Source organism: Temnothorax curvispinosus, unplaced genomic scaffold (genome assembly GCF_003070985.1).
Source record: "Temnothorax curvispinosus isolate PA1 unplaced genomic scaffold, ASM307098v1 QBEX01007309.1, whole genome shotgun sequence".
Lineage (NCBI taxonomy): Eukaryota > Metazoa > Arthropoda > Insecta > Hymenoptera > Formicidae > Temnothorax > Temnothorax curvispinosus.
The window spans coordinates 101,229-128,267 of NW_020217089.1; the positions used below are offsets into that span (position 1 = coordinate 101,229).

The following is a 27,039-nucleotide window of genomic DNA, read 5'->3' on the forward strand; positions in this document are numbered from 1 at the left end:
CCATGCAGTTCCACTGATATCTCTAATTATTACTCTTTCTTTTGCGTACTTATCTGACAGCGGTATTTTGTCGTTGCTCATGGTAACAGGCAATGACGTGCGAGGAAGACATGTCTTCGGTTTCGCTGCGATTTGCACTCACACGATCGAGATCGCTTTGCAAAAAGTGACAAAGTTGCGATAACACGACGATGTTGGCTCACGACGGGTTCTCGTTTTAGTTTTTAGTTTACGTTGGTTACCACAATCCGAACTGTGTAATATTCCGCAAGAATAAAATATGAATTTAATTTGTTAGTCTGTATTCCAGATAATATAATCTGCGCTATTCTTTGCACAGATCATCAATTCTATATCTTGTTTTTATGGGCAAATGTACAAGAGTCTCCGAGTTTTTACGTACAAATTTCTAATAAAACAGAGACAGATTGCTTCTCATTAGAATATTCGTTTAGAATTTACATCCAAATACATACTAAAACATACCAAAAACGGGGTTGATCACTTTTACGTAATTATTATTCGTGTGAAAATATATATTTACTTTGTTTCTTTGATTTCTTCCTGCGTCGGGAGAACGTTATTATATAGATATCGTGAAGGAATTACGAGTCCAATTTTGCGTGATTAGAAGTACAAAATTATGACTTCCTTACAAGATATAATACAGCTCGTCCTCGAACCTCGTTAGATGTTAGCATTCGCGCATTCGTGATACACACAGTGGACGCGCGCATCGTCCTTCCTCCCTATTTCGATTCGTTCGAGATTCTTTTGCGTTGATCGTAGTCATGTAGGGATGTCTGTAAAGCGACGTGTCACTGCGGAATTGTATTACTCACCCAGATTAATTGTGTTCGTCGGATTGTGCAGGGCAGAGTCTGCCGTTAATAAAATTCAGCGATGCGAAGCGCCTCAAAGGGCAGTATTATTAGCGGGCCCGCATCGAATGTGATCTCTTTCCGATTTGCATTTTTATTATCTTTTACCTTCGTTTCTTTGCGATTTTCAACCTGTCATTACGATCTGCGTAAATCGCTCTTACATATATTACGCAAGGTTGAAAAATAATTTATCCATATATAAATATAACGAAAAGTCGGAGCTATCTCCTCTATTAATATATAGACTAAGTATTATTTTTACGTCAATTGAGCAATGCACGAAAAATCAAATTTATATTTAATTGCAATGACCTTTTGTAAATAATAGGTTTAAAAGGATTGAACTCATGCACTATGGGTTAGGATATTTTCTTATCCTGCGTAAAAAAAAAACGTTTAGTGTCATAATCAAAAATCTGTCACTTCGCAATCTCCCGCCGTTCGAGGTGCTTCTAATGGCTGGTTACTATGGCGAATTATTAAACGCACTACGTATTGTATTAAAAATCAATACTACATATGAAATAAACCGAAGAGAATTACTTATCGAACTTGTTTACTTGTACAAATATCCTTCATCTTTTCCAATTCCTAAAAGCCGATTCTCAAATCTTTTTTTTTTTCTTTTTTATTTTTCAAGCACAGAATTTTCTGATTTATATTTAATCTTCAGAAAGAAAAAGAGAAATATGTAATAAATAAATATAATAATAAGTAATGAGAAGTTTAATGAAATAACAAGAGTGTTAGAATCAAAGTAGTGTAAAAATGTCGTATAAAAACTATTTAAATATTAAAATATTATCGTAATATATGTAACAAGGATATTATAGTTAAAAAGTAATTAAAGTAAAATGAGCTAATGTTTAATTACTTTAATTGCTTCAGTTTTTAATTTGATGTATAATTGTTACCTAATTTGCCTTCAAAACGAGACTTCAGTCTTAAAAAAGAAAAAAAGAATTAAACATTTGCGTTTTGTTAAGCAGGATTATATGATGTTAACCGATTTTGACATTTAGCGCAAGAAAAATAACAAAACTCATCTTTTCAAAAATTTGCAATTTATATTCACCTTCATACTGTGCGTAATTATTCAAAGGGATTTCGCAACGATTAAGTTTTCTTAAGTTCTCGCACATTTGTAGACATAAAATAAATTTGAATAATAAATCTGCGTTCTTTTCTCATGATAAAAAAATCTTAGAGATCCGATGTCAATCTGTACGTCCGTAAATCACTATCACAACGTTATCAAACCGCCTTTATCCACATATAAATTTAAGCCTCCAGAATCCCCGCGATAAATCCTCGAAAGACCCGATAAAATCGATAATTACTTTTCGCACCAGGAACATCGAAAACCAAGACGCACGCGTCGAGACGTCCGCGCGCACGCGAAGCGTCGACTTATCTCTTCTCGTCAGCGGGAACAGCCTCCGGAAGAGAAGAGAGTTCGGTCCGTCAACCCTTCTCGTCGCCGAGCTGCTGTGGGTGGAGCCCGATGGGCGGGCCCTCGACCCGTGCCCAACTCCATTTTATACCACGAAGGCGGTCCGCGGGTTTTCCACACCTTCCCCTCTACCACCTGGTATCACCTTGGGGCAGCGCGAGCGATCGACCTCCTCGAGGTGGAGGGAACGCGGCGGCGCACATTGCCGGCCAGGAGTTCGCGATACGCGTGTGTGCCGCGTCGCGCGCCTACGGCTTCGCGTTCTCGCCTCTCTCGAACGGTTCCGTACCGTCATGACCGGAGCTGTCAAGCCCGCTCTCGAGCCGGCTGCTGTCCCACCGCGCGGGTGAGAGACCGATGAACGTCCGGTGACAGTCGCCGCGCTCGTTACGCGCGACATGCCCGAGGGCACGCCGATCGCGAAGTTAGAAAAGTGTGCGTGATGCAAATTGCTACGCGAGCAATCGGTTCGATATGGAACGTACTCTTAATTGGATACGACACCTGCGTGTATATGCGATACCTGCGAGCCGTGTACCACCGTGATTAGAGGAAATGTTTTGGGTGACAAGAGGTGTTATGATCTCCTATGTTGACGCTACTTTGAGAAATTAAACGAGCGTGGACATTGTGGCGATAATAGTTAGTTTGAGGAAGAATCAGTGTGTTTTACGTGGATATAACGTCTGCGCGAACTGGAACAGTCACTACGGGATTCTATATTATTTCGGAAAAGACGTTGTTACTTGTTGAGTATACGTGGATTAATGTGCAATGATATCACTCCTTGAGTTATAAATATTGCATGGGAAAAATAATATTTATTCAATCTCGAAGAGTTCGATAAATGTGTTCAAATCGACCATTAGAGACTGACCACGGACGTTGTAGCAAATCGAGTTTGCGGCATCAGCAATTTGTAAATAAAACACGCTCCACCCATTTGTAGTGTTTAAATAATCTCATAACTGCAATCGCAATCCTTGAATGCCGAGGTTTTGCGTCTAGCGATTTTGATGTGTTTCTGTAAAAAAAGTCTCAGATTGATGAAACTGTCACTTCACACGGTCTTCGACGTCCTATTGTCCTCCGTCGTCACGTGTCGAGCGTCAGCTGATCGAAAATCGGAAGTGATCGCGTGAGGGGCTATTTTGTTCGATTTAAGGCGAATCCCCTCCCGCCCCAAACTGACCGGTCCTTAAAGAAAAAGGAAAAAAAAAAAAAAACTGGTCGTGGTCTGCGCGAAAACGGAAGGAAGATCGAATCAGGCGCCGCGATTTGTAAACACAAGGACGGCCGAGAGTTGGACAACGTGAACCGTGAAAGAGTTCATCGATCCTTTCCAGACGCGTACGCGTGCGCGTGTGCGTGTGAGCGTGTTTACAGGGCCCGGCAGGAGTAAGCTCTTGCGCGAAGCGACGCCAGGCCACGATCGGCACCGCGCTGATAACGATTAACGCGATAATGCGCTTCCGGTCAACGGAATCGAGATAACACGTAACTCGATGATCCATCCGGAGGCATTCTCGCACGGAGAGAACGATCATTCCTCGCCCGGAAGCGGAAGTGCGAACCGATCATCGATTCCGCCCAATGGTGGGACGATCGGCTCGCGAGGGAGAGATTTCCTGGATCGCGAGGAGACGATCTGCCAGGTGGTAGCGCGACGTTACAAGACGCGATCGTCAGACACTCGAGATAATCGATTTCCGGGACCAGGAAGAAAAAAAAGTGCAATCGATAACGTGTGATATATGATCATTGCATCTGCTATACGCGGAAAAACTGTTCAGTTTAAAAACTGAATTATCGTCGAATTCTCGGAAATATATTGCAGCGAACTGACGACGCGGTCTGCTATCTTAGGTGCAACATATCTGCGTGTGCTACAATCCGAATAAAAAAGATAAGCGGCAGGTGAACGAAGTAGCTCTTTTTTAAAGTCGAGCTCCGTAAAATTGAATTCGAACGGAGTCGTCAAAGTTGACAGAGCAAGTTGACGGCGATCGAGATCGAGTTTGTCGTAAAGTTCTCGTTGATATTAGAAACAGGAGAGGAAAACAAGAAAAGACGCTGCTGCAACGTTTTGCAAGAAAATAGATAAGTGGAGAACGACGTGTTAAAGTGTTTTGTTATCAAGTCCGTCCAATTGGAGCTGTAAATTAGAGTAGCAAGAGTCGATCTCGGCGCATCGACGATCGGCCAAGTTAAGGAGACTAGGAAACTGGCTTTTCTCGCGGACGACATTCGCGCGTTATTCGTTAATGAGGTCACGAGGCCGAAGATGCGAGCGACAACGCCGACGACGGAGACGACACGATCTCGGTGCGTACGGTGAGAGGACGTGAGATGCCGATTCCTTCCCGCCTACGAAAATAGTGCGAAGTATCGACGATGGATCTCAGCACGACGCCCAGAAGGGCCGCGGAAGGCGTCGGTGATCTGCAGAAGACCAGAGTGGCGAAGAGCGTCTTCAGCATCCGCAGCCTCGTCGACGTCGAGGAAACGGAGCTCCCCGCGCAGGACGACGAGCGTTCGCCAAGTGAGTCTTTAGACAGTCCACTTTCGTCATTCGTGCGCCGATTAAAACAATTGCGATATCGGCAAATTCGCGTTTTAAAGCTGTCGAGATACTTTTTATACTTATCTCGAATAAATAAATATAGAGTTTACGCAATACATTTCTATTATGAAGTTTATAGAAACCACCACTAATATTGTCTAAAATTAAAATTTATATTCCCACGGAGTCTAAAATTGAAATTCATTCTTCCACACGTGTCTAAAATTAAAATTTAGATACATGTATTTTTGTGAACGCTTGACATCTGCTAAGTATTAAAAGCTGTTCTTGATTATATTGGTTTAAATCTCTTATTTAATTTTATTTTAATATTTTTTAAAATCTTTTAATTTTTCCTTTAATTTTTCACGTATAATTTATTCGAGAAGCGAGAAAGAAAATGAACAAAATACTATCTCATAATAATCCTCATAACAACACAACTCCAGACAATTATATTATCAAAAATACGTATAATGATGGATGGCAGTAATTTTCGAAAATGTTACACGAAAGTGACTAATATACAAAAATATTGGTAAACATATAACGATAGATAAAAAGAACTTTGTTGCTTCATAAATAAAAATAAGCGACTATGTTTATGATAGGTGACAGGTATATCATATTCTAAGGCTATCTGGTAGACAAGTTAATTATTGAGTTGATTAAGTTGGAAGTGTAATTATTAGTAGATCTATGTAATTTGCCGTCGTATAAAAAATCCATTCTGCGCGTTGATTATACGGTGCTACGGAATCCTTAATTACGGCGATATATGGGAATAATTTGAGTGATATAGTCTCGTATGTGTTTACACACAAATCGAGTGTGAAGTTTGCGACCGGGAAAGAATTCGCGACACGTTTCGCATGCGGTTCTAAGAAAAGAAACGAGGTCTAATTCTTGCGGCCATAAATATCGGAAAATTATCAATTCCGATAGAGGTCTGAACGCGGCATATTTTTAATGGACATAGTGCAATATCAGATACACAAAAATGTATGTAATACATGATATATAGATTGGAAGTCCTTGTCGATCAGCTCGCGACTCGTAAAACATTATAATTCCTGAAGCGGTTCGTAAAAATTTTCGCGTATAATAACACCCTGGAGATTAGTTTCGAGGAAACGTGCGAATGTTTTCATTAAATTCCACGGAAAGAAATATCGGTTGGGGGGGGGGGGGGGAACAAAAGATCGATCGTGACATCGGGTTTTCGCAAGACGATCAGTTACCTCCTCGATCAAAGCCGCACGACATTCCGGGGGCTTGAGAAACCGCAGTCCCAGGGTTTACTTTTTCCCCACGAGTGCCTTTTGTGCGAGAGATTCAGCAAAAACCGGCCGCCCTTATAAGAGCGGCGGAGTTAATTAAGGCGCATTTATAGTCGGTAGATCGCGATAAGACGACGATTAACTCGAAATTAGTCCGCCCATGGATCTAGCAAAAACTGTATCGCTGTCGTTATTGCCGACACGTATCGACGGTGTAGATAAATACGTGATTGAAACGATCCCCAATTAGAGATCTGGAGCGAATTATTACATCACTCTCGTAAGCCCCTCCCTCCCAGAAGTCATTCCTAAATCGCGGAAAATTTTTGAAAAGGATAATTCGTATTCTCATCGCTCGTTTGCTTTAGTCTCACTTCTAATTTCTTCACATTATTAAATAAAAAATTCGAAATGTTACATTTATTAAAGCATATATAATTTCGGAGCCAGCTGTATCCAGCTATAGCAATTACTTTAAAAAGTTAGAATTGCAAAGATGTAATTAAATATTTTAATATTTAGTAATTAAATATATTTAATTCTCGAATAGTTGATTGAAGTGATTCAAGATATTTGTTTGTCGAACGTTACTGATACTTGCGAGCAAACGATTATAGCCTTTTTCGCGAATATGAAGATATACCCCAACAAATTGACATGTTTTCGACATTTTGACCCGGTCGCAGCATCCGCACAGTTAGAACACGGTTGCGGAAGAAGTGATATGAGCGTGGAATAACGGAAAAAAAAACCGCTGCCGCGCACACTGCAGCGCAGCGCGGCCGAGTTTCTAGTTGGCCGATATGCAAAATACCTGCGCGGCTAACGATAACGCGCATTACTCGACTTTCTTGCGACGAATAAATAGTGAATTACCATTTAGTTGTTGGCCGATAAAGCGAAACGAGCTGTGCGATAACGGAATCTCATTCTCCCCGCGACTCGATGAACTATCGGCTTGTTATCGGGTAATTAACAAGATAGATCATTGATTAACAAATTATGTACACGCGCAACGCAATATACATATACTTCAGAACGCGCGATATTAATTACCAGAGAGGGTGGGGCGACGAGTATCACACGGCTTACAATCAATTAGTCAGGGCAGCCGAAAAATTAGACATATAGCGCAAAAGGGCTTTAGGTTTTTTAGTTAATAACAAATCAGAATATATATATTGGTTTGTACGTCATCGTTATCGAACGTAATGTGTGTGTGCACCGTGTGTTTGTGTAATTATACAACACTCTTTAGTTATATCTGAGAAGGCTGGGATGCGTCCCATTTTGCATTCGGTCTTGCTTGGCTTACGTTATACCCACATTGCGACTCTTTAATCTTCAACATGTATCTGTGTACATTGTCCGACTCATAGACCGATCATGGGAACCCGATCAAGTTTACGAGACACGTAAAACGAATTATGTAGCATATACAGATAAGCGCGTACAAAATAAGAATTGCTAATTTAATGTAATCGCGGTGCATCATCGAGTTAACGAATTCCGCTTGGCGGAAAGAACTGAAAATAGACAAGTGGCAGCTATTTAGAGAAAATTATTATTAGAAAAGAAACTGTTAACGTTATCAGTCAAAACTTGTTAAGCGCCTAGGTACAATTTTATATTAAAGACAAATATAATGGATTAATCCACACGCGAAGATGGGACATCTTCCCACACGATTATTGGTACTCAAAGTAATTTTCGCGTACAATTGTAAATTTTTCCAGTGTACTTTGTCATCGACGTTCGGAAGGAGGACAGAAGTGTATAATTATCGCCACATTAATGCTGCACGGGTATTATTAGTGTACTCTTGCATACTTTGTAGGTAAATATTTAAAAGTGGGTATAAATAATTACCCACTGTGCAGACGCATAGATAAGCGAGCTCAAGTAGTTGACTTAACAACCGCGGTACAGCGAGCAAAAATGTTTTAAAGCTATATACCTTTACTGTAGTAATTACTGTCATACTTGATAAAAGACTATTTATTTTAAGCTAAAAGTTCGAATTATCCGATAATATTATTTTTTAACATTTTATAAATTTTTATATTCTCAAATATTATAATATATTTATTACCACGTTAGTGCTACACAGTTATTTTAACGATAAGGAGGCTATGTATATAGTTTATTAAAGTTTTCCATAATCGCTGAATATTATAAAGTTCAACAAAATTACCATCAAAACGTAGTAATATTTTGATCAAATTTATTATTTGATTTAGAATATCATTAATTAATTTTTTTCATTATTTTGTTTTTTCCTAAAGTTTCTTTTTTTTTTTTAATGACTAATAATTAAAGTATCAAATGTGATTTAAGATATTTAGGATGTTCGAGCGTTCGCGTTTACCCCGAAACCTCAAATGTTGACTTTTCCATTTAACGATAAAAACATTTCAGGGGGATGAGATGGCATGTGCATGGCCCAACCGGGGGGTTTATCGCCGCCATATTATGATCCGGTCTGGTCGATTAAACGCTATAAATGGCCATGACAGAAGGTGTAATAGAATTGGGGTAACTCCGAGCCAATGGCGCTCCGCGATTAGGGTGGTTGTTCGTGCTCGATTGGCTTTCACGAGCGAGGGTTGATGTTCCCCCGCGGGGTAAGCTACGTCTTTATATCCACCCATCGATTCCCGTTATCCCATTACACAAACGATCCACCCTCGCGTTTAAAATTTCATCGTTCTGGAAACGTTACGTTACAACCCCTCCCCATGCTCGCAAATTCTCCGTTCAAATTAGTGATTGCAGTATAATTGCATAAAATTACGAAACTTTTATCGTCGGGTATACGCCTGAAACTACCCGTTTTAATCCTTCGAATGTTAAGACACATTTATGAGAATCTCTTTCTTCGTACTTCTTATTGTTAGACTTGTTAGTACTCCTTAATACAAATCTCTTTTTTCGCCAGGATAAAGTCATATTATTTTGTTATTTCATTACGTTAGCTAAAAAGCGAAATTTTCAAGAACCAATAATGTCTGTTTTTTTGATGTATAATTTCATGAAAAACGTAAAATAATTATCTATATATGAAATAAGAACGTTATTAAAAATAATACTTGATAAATTTTCTAATTTACAATTAAAACGCATTAAGTAAAAATCCCTACTACTGGAAATAATTAATAAAAATAACATTCCGTGTTATTAGAAATTATTTACTCTCTAAACGCTGCGCGATTGACGGCTTCACTAAAGATATAATCATTGGACATGGTTTATAAGTACGCGACAAGCCGCAATCTATGGCACACGAATTAAATTTGCAAGTCGATTAACAGTACTAGTAATCGAGGCCTGTAATCTCGCAAAGTCATCGTAATACTTCTCGTAATTAATGTATAATTTAATGTAAACATTATAGGAAAAATGATTTACGTATCGCAATTTCTTTTATGCGTTTTTCAAGATAAATGAACCAATTATGTTAAGTAATTTTTATAGCATATTGCGAAACGACTGACGGATTTCTTCAAACATATTTATTTCCAACAGAACTTCATTTCTTACTAAATAAATAATTAAATTATCTTATTATTCAAGCTAGCAAAAATTATTCTTTTATAAAATATGTACGTATGACAAATAATTTTAAAAATTTTATAGAGAATGAAATAGATTGCATAAAATTTTTACTGATTTGTACGGATGTGGTGTTTGCCATAAAGAATTACTTAACTTCTACATTATGGAAGGTACTCGCACCGAGCTTATGAAAACTCAAATATCCTGAAACAATTCCGAAAGGTAAGTCCAAAACAATGTCTCAAGTCCTAGACACACGTTCTTCGAGACGAGCCGGAGGGGCTGTCGAAAATTTCAACGTCAACTTCCACGGGTTCCCGCAACATCGCGCGGCTAATTGCAAAAAACAAACAGAGCTCTGCCAATAATACGCGCCGGGCGGGCTGTAAATAATGCCGCGCGGGTTTTACACGTGCGTATATGGTGCCGCGTTGCCCGCTGATTGGTCGGCCCCGCTAATTGTGTTTTATTAGCGTTCGCCGCTTGCCCCTCCGCTCTTTCTCTGCCCCCCTCCTCCTCTTTCCTCCTGTTCAAACGCCGAACATCTGCACGGTCTTAGCTAACTAACCTACCGCCCATGTACTAACTGCGAGCGACATTGTTATTAAGGGTTCCTACAGCGCATTTGAAACCTGCACACGCGCATTCGCATGGGTCCGTATATGCGATGATACGAGGATATCGTGCCTTTGATCCTCGTTAAGGAGCTGTTAAGGTACTCAGAGAGAACCCGCGAGAATCTGCACTTTTGTCGGAAACTTAAGGGAGGAAGAAGGAAAAATCGTAGCTGCAGAATCGCCATGTGTATTTCACAAATAATTGCAATCTTTATTTTATAAAAATAATTTGAAGATTAAAGAAAAGAAAATCGATTTAAAAGGTATTAAGCCCCGCCCCCTCCCTTCGCATTGTAAATTTCGTGGAATAAGATGGTCAAGAGATATTGAGATAAAAATTGTATCAATATAAAAGCGATATCAAGCAAGCAATAAATGTAACAAAGAGTCGATAAATCAAACTAAGTGATTACGCAACATTTGTAATAATTATGAAAATACAGAGAGTAAAAAACTAATGAGAAATTGATAGGTGCGCGAAATAACGCTGATATTTTTCGATTACTTCTATTTACCGCTCCAAAATTTATACTAACATGCTGCCTCAATTTTATTTATTTTTTGTAAGAATAGCTTTATTTCGAGCAAAAAGTTCGGTCAAGGCTCACGCCTCTTCCATTAATTAATCACGCGGTCGAGCAAGTCGTTCGCGAGTCGAGCAAACGACGTTCGCGCGCGCGATGCGATCTCAAGATTGAAACTCGAAACCGTATCGAAGATCGAACTCGGGCGGGCGTCTCTTTACTTTCTTGGCGACGGGGGTTGGGCCGCGGACGGCAGGTCGGGCAGGTAGGGCAGAGATGAGCAGGGGCGAGTCTTATTACGACGAGGAGCGCCGGGCATGCTGGCGCAATCAAATAAATTAGTCGGAATTACGCGAGCCGCGGAGCCGGCCGGTGGTGCGGTGGTGGTGTGCCGGCGCGTTCACCACACCGCTCTCGTCCTTGCTCCACCAATTAGCGGGGCTTTATCCCGCGTCGGGCTTTTCACACGCGCGCGTACGTACGTGTGCGTACATATTTCACGTGGGCTCGGTATATTCTGAGAAATTCGCAGCTGCTCTCCTCTCGCGGACGCCGCGGCCGCGCCGCGCCGCGGTACCACGAGTCTCTCGAGCATAGGTATCGCGCAAAATTCTCTGCCGAACGCTCGTGAGACTCCGAGAGATGATTTGCGAAGTATCGCGAGAATTTATTGGACTGGCGGATAAACGAAGGGCGACGCTACGAATTTTAACGTACGATCGCGTGGCGATCGTTTGTCTCGCTTATTTATTAAATGGCGGCTCGTAAGACCAATTATCGGGGATACAGGCTGCATGGGGAGTCGCGGACGTCTCGCCGCAAACTTCCAGGCCGGCGATTCCACGCCGATGAGTTCGATGTTTACCGTGGCGTAAATCTGACAAGGCATTCTGCAGAAACTTACAGTCGTTTGATTAAGCATTGAGTACTTTGTACGGTAATAAAACAATAAATTGGACACGCACGTAATTGGATACGTATTTAGCGAGAAATGCTTCCATATTGGCGTACTTGAAATTACCGCGTCAGGTCGACGAGTTTTATATTATACAAATATGTTGCATACTTATATTTATATTTTACCTCGAACGATGAATTTAAAAGACTTAACATAAATTAACATAAAAACATATAATTAGAATATTTTTACAATAATGCTGTGCGAAAGACATTTTTATATATTTATAGAATTTATCGTACAGAATATTATTTAACAATTCAGTCTCGTGAGTCCATTTCTCTCTCGATGTTTGTACCTTTCGATGTTTGTCAATCGCTGTGCAATTGACCGCGGAAAGTGGATTAACGCGCGCTCGCCCGCTCTCTAAGTTACTATCCCTGATGCATGAAACGCGCGCGCGGGAGAGTGTCGTAATTCGCTAACGAGCCCACGACCCTCGTGTGGGAGTGACGACGTTGGCGAGGGCCAACAACCGGCGTGAAACAACCGGGAAAGAGGGAGAAAGAGCTAGGTAATAACGGCAACAATACATTGTACACAACGCAAATGGCAACGCGACGGCAAAACGGTTACCGCGTATTCTTGCGTGACGCGTTATTAGCCGATTGGCTCATTAATCGCTCCGTCGGTCCGAAACAGCCGAAGCCTCAAAGACCCCTTCTTCTTCCCCCCCTTCCACCCGCCTATTCGTTCGCATAGGAAGTAATTACTAATCGCTAATTGCGAGTGCAAACACTCCGTCCAATTAACCCCTCCCACGAGTGCGGCTCGTCCGCGGTACTAAAACTTACCTCAAACTCGAACAACTTATATCCAACCCGCGATAGATTATGCCTTCCTGCGGTTCGGATGAGTTAAAGGCGACTGGGCGACCACTTTTGGTGTACGACGCTCGCCTAATTATCAATCTAATTGCTCTAACGTGAACCGTGAATCAAGGTAATGATATTTTATGAACGAAACGGTTTTTTGACACGTTATATTGGCTTTATACTATCGATACGGCGGGTTCTCTATGTGACGTCATTCGATTTTCAAGGAAGTTTCGGATGATCTTCATCGCAGTAGAACAAGAAGTGTGCGGGTGAATCTCGTTCAAAGGTCTCCTACTCAAAAATATAAAATGAAAAGCGCAACAAGAAATAGGAAGCGAATTACTTAACCCTTTTATTCCCAAATTATTTAACAGCACATTACATGATAAATAAGCGATTCATAAATATATTTTGACATTTTTAAGGGGACTTTTCTATTTCTGAATTATTATATACATAATAAAAGCTCCTTTTTTTAATTTTTCAACCACATAAAATATTTCAAGGAAATTGTAATTAAGCTCTTATTATATTTATAGGGGGAGTCCGGGAGACTTGACCATAGAGGAGAGTTGAACCACTTCAAATATCTCGTTCAAATTTTGAACAAAGAGCTCAATCCGAGCACGTGACAACATGACGCTTGGTAGTGCGTTTCGACTGTGATTGAGACAAACATGTTTTAACGTGCTCGGATTGAGCTCTTTGTTTAAAATTTGAACGAGATATTTGAAGTGGTTCAACTCTCCTCTATGGTCAAGTCTCCCGGACTCCCCCTACTATAACTTTGATAAGTTGACAACTTTGATCACCGAAACAGTAAAATGAATAACGATATATCGAGAAGTCGTTAAATATCTATACAATTGTAAAATCTTTACAACCATATAAGATATAAAAAACTAATATATTTACAGATATAAAAATACAAACTGTATAGTAATATTTTATTTCATATTTCATAGTACACGCGGCTATATGATTACAATGAGGACGTAAGTCTCATGAGGAAGTTAAAACTTCCTACCCCATCGAGAGAATTATTACGTACATTTAATAAGCTTTCCGTAATCACTTAGGTATTGTACGCTCTAACATTTTTTGTAGCTTTCTCGATTCACCCTGATGTATAATACAGTTGTCGAAAGATATCTCGTACAAGCGCAGTTAATTAAGGTAGGAAAATTACTCAGGAATTCCTTCGCCTTCCTGTTAAACAGATATTTTCCACCGACCGGCGCGGCGCGCGTTCCCCTCGGTTTATCCCAAAATGGGGTAAAACAGATCGGTCACGGGTGATCTCTCCGCAGGTATCACCTGTTAACTCGCCGCCGGTCCTAATCGTTATGAAGGCGCCAGCGTCATATGCTGCGCGGTGAAAAGAACGGCTCATTTCCTCGCCCCCGTCGTATCTCATCCGCTTCTTCCCCCGTTTCCTTTCCTCGCTGCAACCTAATGAAATTTCGTCTCGGACAAAAATGCGAACTGGCTCGCGTGAAGGGGATAGAAAGATGGGAAAGGGGAAGACGAAAGAGAGTACGCGAGGGTGGGAGAGACCCCTTTCGATCAATTAAGGCTAATAAATGGCGTCGGCGGTGGGGTTGTTGATGGCGAACGGCCACAGGGCCGGGGGAGAGGGAGGGGGAGGAGAGAGAAGTGGAAAGGGGAACGGAAAGGAGAGGAAAGCGTTGCCATGAGCGAGCCGACCGAGGCTCTGTGGGTTTATGCTATTAAAAATGTAAATATCTGCCGGCGGCTCGTTATCGGATGTAAATATGGCGGCGGGGCCCGGTGCCGGGACCAGATGGGGCGGGGTGGGCCTCGCAGCTCCTTTGTTTCGTTATTTATTGGAATGCATGGCCGCGCGCGCGCCGCACCGAAACCCACGCTCCCCGTCCAAGCGCCGAGAAGACGAGCGCAATGATCATCTCCTCGGTTCAGCTTCATCCTTATCCGCTCTCGTCTCGTCTCGAAACTGGCCCTCCCGCGCACTCGAGACATTTTAATCTCAAACACGGGTCGAATGGCGAAGAATCACGGAAACCGGACACGCGTCTCGATGTATAAGACGCGTGTTACATCACAAGCAAACTTCTTTAAATTAATTAAATACTTAAGACGTAACGCTACATCTAGATACGGACATCGTGATAGTATAACAGAATAGTATATTGTACAACTAGTGGGAAAAGTGGTCGATTCTGAATGAGAGTGAAGTTGGTCGCACGAGCGACCATCACACTCATTTGGGCTCGACCACTCTTCCCACGAGTTGTTCATACTATTTTTCCCAACAAGAGCGTGAAACAGTTGTTTTACAATTTCATTTCTCCACTAGTTGAGAAATGGCTCTATTTTTCAACTAGTGGAGAAATGGATCGTTTTGTTCACTCAAAACAAGCGCAAAAAGCGACCCATTTCACGCTCGCGTTAGGAAAAGATAATATATTAAATTTAAAAAAATTAGGTTAAAATTAAAAAAATTAAATAAGAGAACGCGTAATCTCCAATTTTATTTTGAACCCTAAGGGCTTCAAAATAAAATACGTTTATGCAACACGTGCATGGAAAGTAGCCCATTACGCACGCCACGCGTGCGTGATAGACCACTTTCCACGCACTTGCAACATAAAATAGGGTGCGTAAAGATGAAAATTCCCGGATGCGGTTACTGCACCCTTTGGCTCGTGCGTAAACTCCGCACCCGGGAATTTTCATCTTACGGCACTTGTTACACAAATAACTATTGTTTCAACTAGATTTATGAGAAAAGTAGTTAATATATATATATTCTAAGATTTATTTTTATATGTTATTTTTTATTATTAATTTTCCCGGTTATTAAAAATGATTAACGACAAATAAACCGGTATTATTGACTCAATCTGAAATTTAAAGCGGACTCGTTGACAGCTCGGGGGCTGAGAAACCGCGATGAACTTCCGAGTTTACGAAGGCGAGAACTCCGTCAGTCGATTCAAACGTGTGCGCGCCAGTCTTCCTACTCCTCTCGCTTTTTCAGGGCCCGAAGCTTTGATATATGACTCAATAAAACCAGACCCAAGGCGGGCCCGGAGTAAATATCAAACGTAAAATGTTCACCTCGTTAACTTGTTTCGCAGAATCGAAACGCAATGATAGGGGAGGCAGGAGGGACGTAGAGACACGCGCATCCGGATGAAGTGCCAATTAGGAATTCCGCTAATTGATATAGAGCAAATCGACGGAATAGAACCGAAGGATAAGGAAGGATAGACGCAGTTGTTTGTTAGTTCATAAAGAAAAAACTCACACTCGTTAAATATACTATTCTCTATTCAATCTTATGCAGGTGAGATAAATCAGCGGATGTTTCTGTCTCAGACAGTTTATAAAATTTCATCGAATCGCAGAGGCAGCCATTCGTCAAACTCCGGCAGCAAACATTTAATTTGTATACAGATTTTCATATATACGAATTAGAAAAAAACGATACGATTAAAAAAAGAATTGTTTTAAATATTACTGATGGGAAACGAAGAATTATTCTTAATATTATCAGCGTTTGCATTTTTTAAATTAAAAAGCAATTATATGGGACATAATTCCTCCCAAGTATTTGAATAGCAACTTAAAAAGTAATCAGGATTTGCTACATTCATGCATTTCAATTTATGCCGATACTTAAATATTGTAAATATATGTATATATATAATTGGTATATGTTATTATAATAGAAAATAAAAGAACATTTTCGATACATTTTAATACATTTTTAAAATATCAAGAACTTTAGTATTTTGAAAATTATAGTATTTAAAATAATAAAAATATCGATCATATAATAAATAGTAATAGCTATATTCATACGTATACAATTTTCTCTACAATTATACATACGATTTAATTATAATTGTCGTGTGACAAAAGTGTGAAATAAATGTAATGATAATTATCAGCCTGAAAAATTATCCACGAATCGTTAACAAACAGAAAAATGACTAGATTTCTCATTTAAAATATCATTAAGGCATCTCAACGACGCGTCATTACGAGTAACAGTAATATTACTATCAGATCTAGCTACACCAAGGGATTACTTAGATTATCGGCAGGTGCGTGTCTTAATGACCGGCGAAATTACAGCCGAAATTACCTCCCGTCCTGAGAGAAAACACGAGGAAACGTAATAAAGAAGCCGGAATAATATAATGGTATCGTCGACATAGATTGTAAAGATATCCATTGCGGTGTCGTTTCGAAATTTCGGCATTGTTTAGGTGACACGGTACGCATGCGAAGCGGAGATTCTAAATCGGGATGGCAGGCGTGAAAGTGCTATTCCAGGATATAAATTACCGTTGTGCCGATATTCGATCGCGTGAGATACGTGCGATTTAAGAATATACGTCTAATATAGCAAGAGATTAATTTTCCTCGCCCTATAATAAAGATAACAGATAGAAGAGAGTTATTATTGATAAACAAATTGAAATAAAACACAACGTCTCTTCGTTGTTTTTGATCTACAGGCGGGAGAAGATGTCGGATGTATCTACTTATGAATTTGCAACTTTTATATCAACGGTTTTATTGCGGATCTTGTATCGTTTCTTCTTGCATCGCGTCGATCCGCTTCGACGGATCGGACAGCTGTTTCTTTCCGGTCGCTTGTAAATCGGCCGATCCGGCAGATCGTTTCAATTGCACTTGATCGCTTCTTCTCTTCGCCGAACCTACCTCTTCTTATTTTTCCTCGCGATCGTTTCGCCTGTTCAACGGGTGTTTGTTTTCGTGTCCCGCTGGCTTTATTTTACTCATTCGAAGGGAGAGGATATTTACGACCGCACGAGTCCACCGGGCACGATCGTAATTCGCCAACAACGATCGTGTTGGATTGTAATATCCACTGATTAAAAAAGAATTCTTAGCTTGATTGTTAAGTAAAAAAAAATAATAAGAAGTTACCTATCAAAATTAATATATCGAGTAAAAAAATATTTTGTTCGAACATAAAAAAAATTAAAAAATCTTCAATCCTCAATAAATGATTAAATGAACGTTACATTACAATTTAGAAAATAGTGAAGAAACAATATTAGATTTAATTTATTTTGTTGAATCATCTTTTTAAATTAATTAATTCTAATTTTTAATTAATTGTAATTAAACGAAAAAATTAATTCACCAGGATCTACGTCAAGTTATAGCTTTAAAACAGTTTAACATTGCTAATCCAGGTATGTATAGCACATTTCTCTTTTAATTCTGTGTGTTCACTTTTGCGTACGCTACGACGATCAGCTGGCACGATAATTTTCTTTCCTATTACGTCGATTAAAAGTTTCAATCTCTCGCAATACCTGTCTATCCTCTAATCATCCACAACGGACGCAGGCAGGTGTTACGTTGTCGGTAGGCATCGCACCGCGACGATTCGTTATTTTATCGGATCGTCATCGCCCTCATCGCGGCTCGACTGCGCGACGATCTGTGTCCTCGGAGGCGGCACTGTAAGTTCTTTGTCGTCGTTGTCGTCGTCTTTCGTTACCGTCGCGATACCACCATTAGTTCCGCGTCAGGAACGAAGGACGAGGAGCGAGGCTACGTCTGAGGTCTACATCAGAAACGATGACGAAGAACGATGAACTCGAGCAAGATTGGGGCAAATCGCGCTCGCAATAATATTTTTCGCGTGAAACAGATATCGGCGCAATCCCCACAACACTAGCCATTATCCCGTGAACTTCGACGAAACTTGAAACGAAGAAGTAATTCGTGCGAGTTGATTTTCCACGCGTAAAATATATTCTTTTTATTCGAGTTATGTAGATATTTTATGGAAAATTTCTAATAACAACATCGTATCGAAATAAAGTCATGCAATTTGTTACTGACATTTACGTGATAAGACGCTTATTATCTTTACCAATAGGTGAACCAAATACATTTTATCGTACAACAGATACCTATCTATATATATATATCACAATAGTATTGTAATCGTGCAGTTAATTTAAATAGTATTGCGGGCTATCGTGGTACCGAGTCGAGTTGCAGAACGAGAAGCATTACGTAAGGATAATTCAATCTCGCTCGCGTCGTGAATCAGAGGGGCGAAAGGGAAAGGGCAGGCCGCAGGTACGGGACCCGAGTGATTGGAGACGATCATGACGATTCTGAGAATCCATTAGGAAACACGAGTTTAACACGCTCGCGGAGTTAGGGCCTAAGGTCACAAGTCTCCAAGGAAAAAAGAGGGAAAGAGAGAGAGAAAGAGAGAGATGCCAGGAATTCCGATCATTCGTCGGTGGTAGGACAAGGATTCCCGGCGACGGTGGCCTCTGGGCTGAGTGTTTTCCGTAAATTTGGTTAAGATAGAGAGGCCTACCACGAAGTCATCCTGCTACTTTAGTTCCTGATAACAACTCCTGTCCCTGAGATGGTATATGTATCTGTGTGCATTCATACATATAACGATATAACGAAGCTATTAATCTAAACAGCAGTACCTATGTCATATTTCTTTCATTTTCGAAAACAAAAGTATTCACGGGAGTATTTATTATTATTATTATTATTATTATTTACTAGAGAATTCCAATTGTTTTTATCTTATCTTTTCCAGGTTTAAAGGAAAATTTTTTTCAGTCGTATCAAGATAATTAATATTTAAAAACTGATATAAGTCAAAAAAATTCTCTTTTCTACAATTATGAACGTTTCACGATGATGCGATGTTCAAAATAGGGAATTACACATTATTGCAAAAAAAGTTGGACCGATTTTTAAAGAAATTACATTAAAATTTAACATTAAATTAAACATTAAAATACAAAATATTGTCGTACTAGTATGACATAAATGTTTCAAGTGAATTTTTTTAATAAGCTCCTTTTTCAAAATGATAGTATCAAATTTTTAACTCATTGTCAGAGATTCTTTAATATTGTTTATTTATAATGAACGAAAAAAAATAATGAAATTAGCATGTGAAACGGTTTCTACGTGCGTAAAATTTTAAATGAAATATTTTAGAAACTTTTTTTTTATAAACTTTGTTGCAAGTGTTATTTAAACCGAACAAAGCGATCTCATTTGTATTCAAACGTCACAGTTATCACGCATACGGAAATTTTTCGTTTCGAAGCATTGTAGGATATTTGAATTATGCGTAATTAATGCTAAGATAATCCATAGCCAATAGTTTTAGACAGAGGCTGCTTATCTCTTTATTGCTATTTAAATTAAATGTATTTAAACAACAGAGAAATAAATCCTTTATCCAAGACAACTTGTTTTGAATGATTCCATATGCATACAGACATATGTTATGTATACAGCAAGATAGCACATCTAAAAATGTTATGTTCAATATTTTAGAAGGTTTAGCAAATTCCATGTTTTGATATTTTTGCGTATTACGTAAGTAATTTAATAAAAATATACTCGTTTCACGGGAATTTTAGGGTAACCTGTTATTTTTAGGATATCATTTTTTTATTATTATGTTTCAAGATGCACGAAAAAATAATTGCATTATTACAATAAAAAATAAACGAAATGCAACAAAAAATCAAATTATTTGTATGATACTAATAATAGTATATAGCATCACTGCTGCACACGCACTTCTTTGTCTAAAACAAGACTGATGCGATAATTTTAGTCATTTACTTACTTTCTAATCTAAGTATTGTAGTATTGACTGTTAACTGTGTTTGTTAAATAATTCCATACTACCGTGGTCTTATCTAATTTTTTCACTTTACAAGTATGAGCGATTTAGCACTGCGATAAAAATCAGTTGTCTACCACGTGAAATATAACTAACTGCACGGCATTTATATAGAATGTATTAGTCATATTTGCAGAATGTATTTAATTTTCATATCGGCTGGCATGCCAGTGACGTTTAAATTATTACCTCTAGATAGTTTTACTTTATATGCTATATGTATTTGGAAGTCTAACCGTTATATTAGTATTATAATTACTTATGATTATGCACTTGAAGTGGATGCCATTTTTGTTTAAATATAGATAGATCGTTTAAATATTATAGAGTAAAATTAGTCTTATTTAACGAACTGACACCGGCAGTGCGTCAAACAGGCACTGCGCACATTTGTTTCGATTCCTTCAGTATATTCTTTCTATAATTGACCAGTAACAACAAAACTTTTTTTTTTATTAATACGCCAATCCATCTTTGAATATATTTTAAATTTTTATTTTTCAACGTATGTTCTATTAAAGTAAACACCCTCGTCAAACACAATTGTTGCTAGGTCGACTTCATGCATTCGTATGAAATGCGACGAATGAGTCAAGTGACCGGCTAAGCTATTAGAGTTTTGTACCTGATCGGTTAAGAGCAGGTAACCTCTTCGTCTTGTTTTTTTCTTTCGAGCTCGACTATCAAATGGGTGCACGCACAAGCAATGAAGAGGCACTTACGATTAGGCCATTGGAAGGTCCATTTATGCGATAGTCCACTGTAAGTTAACACTACTCATAAATCGACAATAACAGAATCTCTTTTGTTCGAGAATTTCTTTGTCTTTGAGAAACCTAAACAGATAGCGAGATAATAAAAGGAGTAGCTAGGGGGGAAGATCGGGGCTCGTTGGCACAGTTTTCACAATTTCGGTATTTGATTTTTTAAACAAACTAATTATCATGGTTAAACAGTACTAACATGATAGAGAGAACCTTTCTCTACCTATTATAATATACATTTTCAAAGCAGGAACGATCCTTTATACTGTATAGTTTCTTTGTATATAATAAGTGAAATACGAACATGCTGCATTGTAGCCAACTTGCCCCGATAGTGGGGTAAGTTGGCTATGCGACAAAAGTCCATGTTAAATTAATGAAAACGTAATAGAAACACAAAACGGGTAACAGATACGTACTTCTTGATAAAGATAGTATTATCTTTTAAAGTTATTTTGTAATGATCAAATAGCAAAATGTTGTTCTAGAAAAACAATTATAAGCTATTTTAAATATAGCTTCCTTTAACATAAAAATATTAATATAAATATGCATATATCTAGCTTTTGTCAGTATTGTAGGTAGCAAATTACATACTCACACAGGTCTCACGCGCGCGGCAACACCAAGTCAAGCTAAGCGTGCCTTGATGATGAGCCAACATACCCCATCCCTATATACGTTTGATTTCAGTTATTTTATTACAATAAATTACTGTTGTTTCTCAAAATAACATGTCATATAGTAACAGAAACGTTTCTTTTAACTAATGATACGTCACTTTGATTTACTTCTCAAGCTGAAGAACATTAATACGATTCTTTGAAACGCTCGAAAATTTACTTGCCACCTCTTGAATCAGAGTTTTCTCTTTTTCTATTGTAATACTTGTTTGATTAAAATAAAACTTTGGGGAAATTACCTATTGTCATATAAGAAATATTTTGTGATAACTTTTCCATTGTTTTTTTAGCTATAAATACATAAACGGTACGCATTGCCAACCTTGCCACTTGTGCCAACGAGCCCCGGTCTCCCCTACATTTTGTGTTCACAAAAATTTTTTTCACCTTTCGTCACGTTTATCTGTAAAAGTTTCCTCGAAACACTACAAATATCTCTAGTTTACAGATACGGATAGTTCGAGCAATTAAAGTGTAAATGAGAAATTACCGCAACCTTGCGATAAGCAAAAGAAGTTAGGAAAAATATTCTTCTCAAGGACCAAAAAGTAAACGGAAAAAGCAAGAAACTGAAAATCGCAAAATCTATTAACGTACGTGAAAAATTCGCGACTTCTAATTGCCTCATAACTTACAATTAGACGTTAATTTTAACGCTAAAAAGTCTCTGCTGAATGTTAAGTCATTTAAGAAGCATAATATACTACTTCTCTCATTGCAATGGAAAATTACATAACAAAAGCAACGCACGTGATAATACTGTTAAAACTCGGTCAAGCAAAGAATAGAATAATCTATTCTAACGTATATATTTTCCACGAAGAAATGAAAACAAATGTTAATGTATTCCCACTTTGTTAACAAAATGTACATATTATATTGGTTGGAATATTTGCGTTGCCGATACATAATGCATTTAAGCGAGATATTGAAAACGAATTGCAAGTAAAATTAGACTTAAAACCTAAATCCAAATTAGACTTAAAGTCTGAAGTCTTAAAGCTTAAACGTAAAAATTTTAAGTAAAGATTGGAAGAAATAACTTTTATAATAATAAATTTTATAAAATATATAAAATAAATCACGTAATAATGTTACTCAGTGAAATCAAAAAGTGATATGGAAGCAATAAAATTATGATCTTTCCGTATCGATCGTTAATCATCAATAATTTCGTTCGTTTCGTTAACAAAGCGCATTGATTCGATAGATTAAACATATCTTTTGTCCTCCGAGGTGAGTAAAACAATAAGATAATGACCGACCACCAACGTAATCTACGCGAGAGGAATCAACAAGGCGCAGCATTTCGCGCGAACTTAGAACAGCACGAGCGGAGGCGATCGCCGATCGCAGATAGCAATTACCGCAAGCGAACGAACGCGATTAATCACTTCATCATGAATCATAGCAACTTAGTACGGTTTTCGCGTTTTAATTCGACGATATAGCCCGAGCGAACCGTGAATTGCAGTATTGCCATGTTAGAAACAATCCGCCATGATTTAATCCTCAATAGGTATTGTGATCTCCATAATTTTGTAACTATTTTATGTCGGATTTGAAATATGAATTGAAAAACATTTTAATAAGCAACGAATTGGAGATATATTTGTCCTGAATCGTGCCGTCTGAAGACATAAAGAAAACAGAGAACAATTTTAGGTGGAAAAACTCAAAAGGATCTACAATAATAACAGATCTAATATAAAATTAACATGTTGTGTTTGCTCAGTTAGTTCTATATGTCTTACCGTGTATGCCATGATAAAATTTTCGTTATTATAATATGTAAAACCATGATGAAATATTATGTAATGTAATAAAATAAAATTATGTTTAGATAGTGCATTAAAAATAAATTGCACACCTTACGTATCTATATATAGCTATTTATGTAATTCAAAATTTTATATTAAATAGTACTTATTTCTTACAATCGTTTTTTTTTAATTCAATAACGCCGGTTATCAATTACTACCAGGTCGCCACTGAAAAGTCAGACGATCACGGATGACATGGTAGGCAGTTAACGTGTTAACGAATATTATAAGAAATATCTGCAACATATTTCTATATAATACTCACGCGACAACAATTAAAACAAATACTTTGTACGTGGGTACGTGGATTACGGTAATATTATACGAGTTACTTATTATTTCTATGCCTTATTTATTATTTCTATGCCTTATATTTACGAATTAATTATTTTACCCACTAACGAATAATGTCGTAAGGTGAAAAATAATTTGCTTGTACTCCCATTTGCTTTGGGGAGGAAAAAAAACAGTGAGCGGTTTTGATTTATCCTCATTTCGGGGGACGCACACTCGCACTTGATGAGTGGCATGAGTGCCATACCGCGAGACCCTCGTGTTAAGATTCTTAATGACGATATCGGCCAATATGGTTATGTCCTGCCGGGTCGCCGAACTCGGCCTTAATGGATTCCCCGAACTCGGCTCGCATGATTAATTTCGCATCGACACGGCGCGACGACGAAACGGAGAAACAAACGCCGCGGCAGCTCCGTCCGATTTGGATTTCCGAGGCACTCATCGGATACACTTATCGTAACGTCTCGGCGCGGCGTCGCCTTGTTAATAACGAATATCTCTCTCCAATATCCTTCGCGGCCTCGATGGTCGACTAGTCGTTTCTTATCACGGTGCTCTGGCCGATCTCGACGACGCGCGATTCTTCCACGAATCCTCGGTCGAGGATACCTGCACACTCGTAGAATTTGAGGAGTAAATATTTCCCTGGGTGTAAAAAATTCTTTCAAAATTGAAAATCGCAATAGCGATCCAAGTTTAAAATTACCAATACCTACAATAATTCCAAGTTATTTTTATATGATCTTATTAAATTGCAAGGTTTACAAAAAATAGTTAAGCATTAATTAAATGTTTTGATTCCTCCCTTGATCCTCCATCTCTTGTGGACTGTGCAGTGATCTATGATAATCTAAGCGCCGAATGACGTAGAATTCGATAAGCCAACATATATCTGATATTCTTTACGTGACCAGAGAAATATACTTATCAATTATATTTTTATAGATATCGATAACGACGATAACCAATTATGATAAATTTCCTCCCCACAGAGTGCATTTCGGATGAGAGTGGCGAATAAAGATAGATAGAGTAACATGTCGTGGAAGAAAAGCGCGAATTAGCAATGAGAAAGAGAGAGGGGGGAGAGGAAGCAAGAGAGAGAGAGAGAGAGGCCGCAGACGATGAAAGAGGGGGCGGACGTGTATCGCGTGCGGGATAATCAACGCGGGGCAACATTAATTATCGTTATCGGGGTCCTCAGTCTGAAGCGTCGTGTAACGAGAATGCGCGCGGCGGGCGCGCGGTGTGTGCAACGTGCGCGCTGCGTAGTGCACCGGCTACGCGAGTTACGCACGCAGGGGGGTTTCAAAGGGGCCGATCGCGGCGGCCTGTTCCGCCCGCGCGATGCATATGAGTGCACGCGCGCGTGCGATGCGTGCATCCGCGCCCGTGTCCGTGTCCGTGTTCGCGCGCGCGTATAGTGCCCGCGTGCACGTGAGATGCGGCGTGCGATACGCGCCGCTGCTTACGAATCTATTTGCCGCGGCGCGGGCGGGTGCGTGCACGCGGCGCGGCGGCGCACGGCGCGTCACGGACGGACGCGAATGCCGATTATCGACTATGGAGAGACGCGCGCTGATAGCGTTTCTGCGACAGACTGTAACGTTGCTTTACGAATTCTTAAATGAGGAATTCTGTATCTCTCAGTTAACGGAACGCTGAATCTCTATAAGAACGGAAGATTCGAACGTATGATGCTTTAATTTCCGAGCATATCGAAAGACTACAAAATATTTTCACACAATGACAAAAAAATTACTCATGATATTTTCTTTTAAACTTAAAGGATCAATATCTGATATATATTTTTTAAAAGGTTAATGTATTTGGAGATTAAAAAACAAACAGAAGAGTAATGCCAATCTCAAATCAATCGAATTTCACAAGCATTGAATCTCAGGGACTAATGAGAAACTTCGTTTTAATAATCAAACTATGACTGGTACGTCGAGCACCAATTTCGTTTTTAATTACATATGCAGGAATGTGTTATTCTTCTTGGAAACGGTCAATAACGGTAGTACTAAGAAGCAACCACACGAAGCGTTCGATCGATGACCAATCTGTAACGTGATTGACAGCGTGTAATTATCGGGTCGGCTTAACAAAGCAATTAAAAGTCAATCTAGATTGTCTTTCATTTGCATCGTCACTGTCTCGTGACTGTGAGTATACCGCTGTGACACCGGCGTTCAGCGTTCGCCTCATCATTTGGCAATTGGTTCCAGGCGTGACAGGAGTTCTTGCTTTCGTCAGTTGCTATTTGTCGCGGTTGAAGGTTCTTCCATCGTATCTCAACACAGAGAAACGAAATCATTTTGCGATATCGCGATATCGTAATAAGATAAAAGAATTGCAGAAGGAATAACATAATGCAGGTCTTTATATTTAAATAGAATTAATGGAACGACGAGCGAAAAAAACGATTTTTCCTGACCGTTTAGCGTACGCTATGCTATTAACGTGAGATATGTTTTTTTAATCTTTTATTTCCTGCTGGCTCATGTTTTGTCTCGCAGGAAGCTATTGGAGGTAACCGGAGTCATTTGTTCCGAACGATAAAATTACGATACGTTCGGTTCTGTTGTCACGGGGACCAGATCCAGTTGGCCCCCGTCCGTCGTGGGTCGCGCCACGACGACGCGATGACCACTTAAATACCCAAATGGACTCGACTTTATGCACGGAGATAATTTCATAATGATTTACTGGCCGTTCCCTCAAAAAACTCGCACTCCAATGGGCCGCGCTGCTTTCCTTTGTCGCGACGCGCGATAAAAGTTGGTGCACCGTGTGTCACGGTGACGAGTCACTAATTAGTCGGGGAACGCTAAACCGCTAACTGCATGTCGTGCCCATTTTGCATTTTGTCGTCAGAAAGATACACTGAACGACAATGACATTGTTAATGACAATTTCATAAATTTCATGTTTATAAAATATGGAGATTTTAGAAAATACGGACTTGATATAAAAAATGTATACCACGTGGACTTAATATAATTAATGTATATGTATATCACATTATAATTTTTTATACATATCAATATGTTAATAAAAACTTCTTTAGTTATTCCAATTTTTTATTATGTCCAAATTA

At 39.0% G+C, this 27,039-nt stretch overlaps 1 protein-coding gene across 1 annotated transcript in view; it reads left to right on the top strand.

Moving 5' to 3' along the window:
- The first annotated feature begins 2,551 nt into the window (after positions 1–2,551).
- Positions 2,552–27,039, top strand: part of LOC112456931 (homeobox protein aristaless-like) — a 134,982-nt gene continuing 110,494 nt past the window's right edge. Inside the window, exon 1 of the mRNA XM_025019745.1 lies at positions 2,552–4,879. Coding sequence (XP_024875513.1) covers positions 4,732–4,879 — 148 coding nt within the window. The 5' untranslated portion in view covers positions 2,552–4,731. The remainder of the gene's footprint in view (positions 4,880–27,039) is intronic.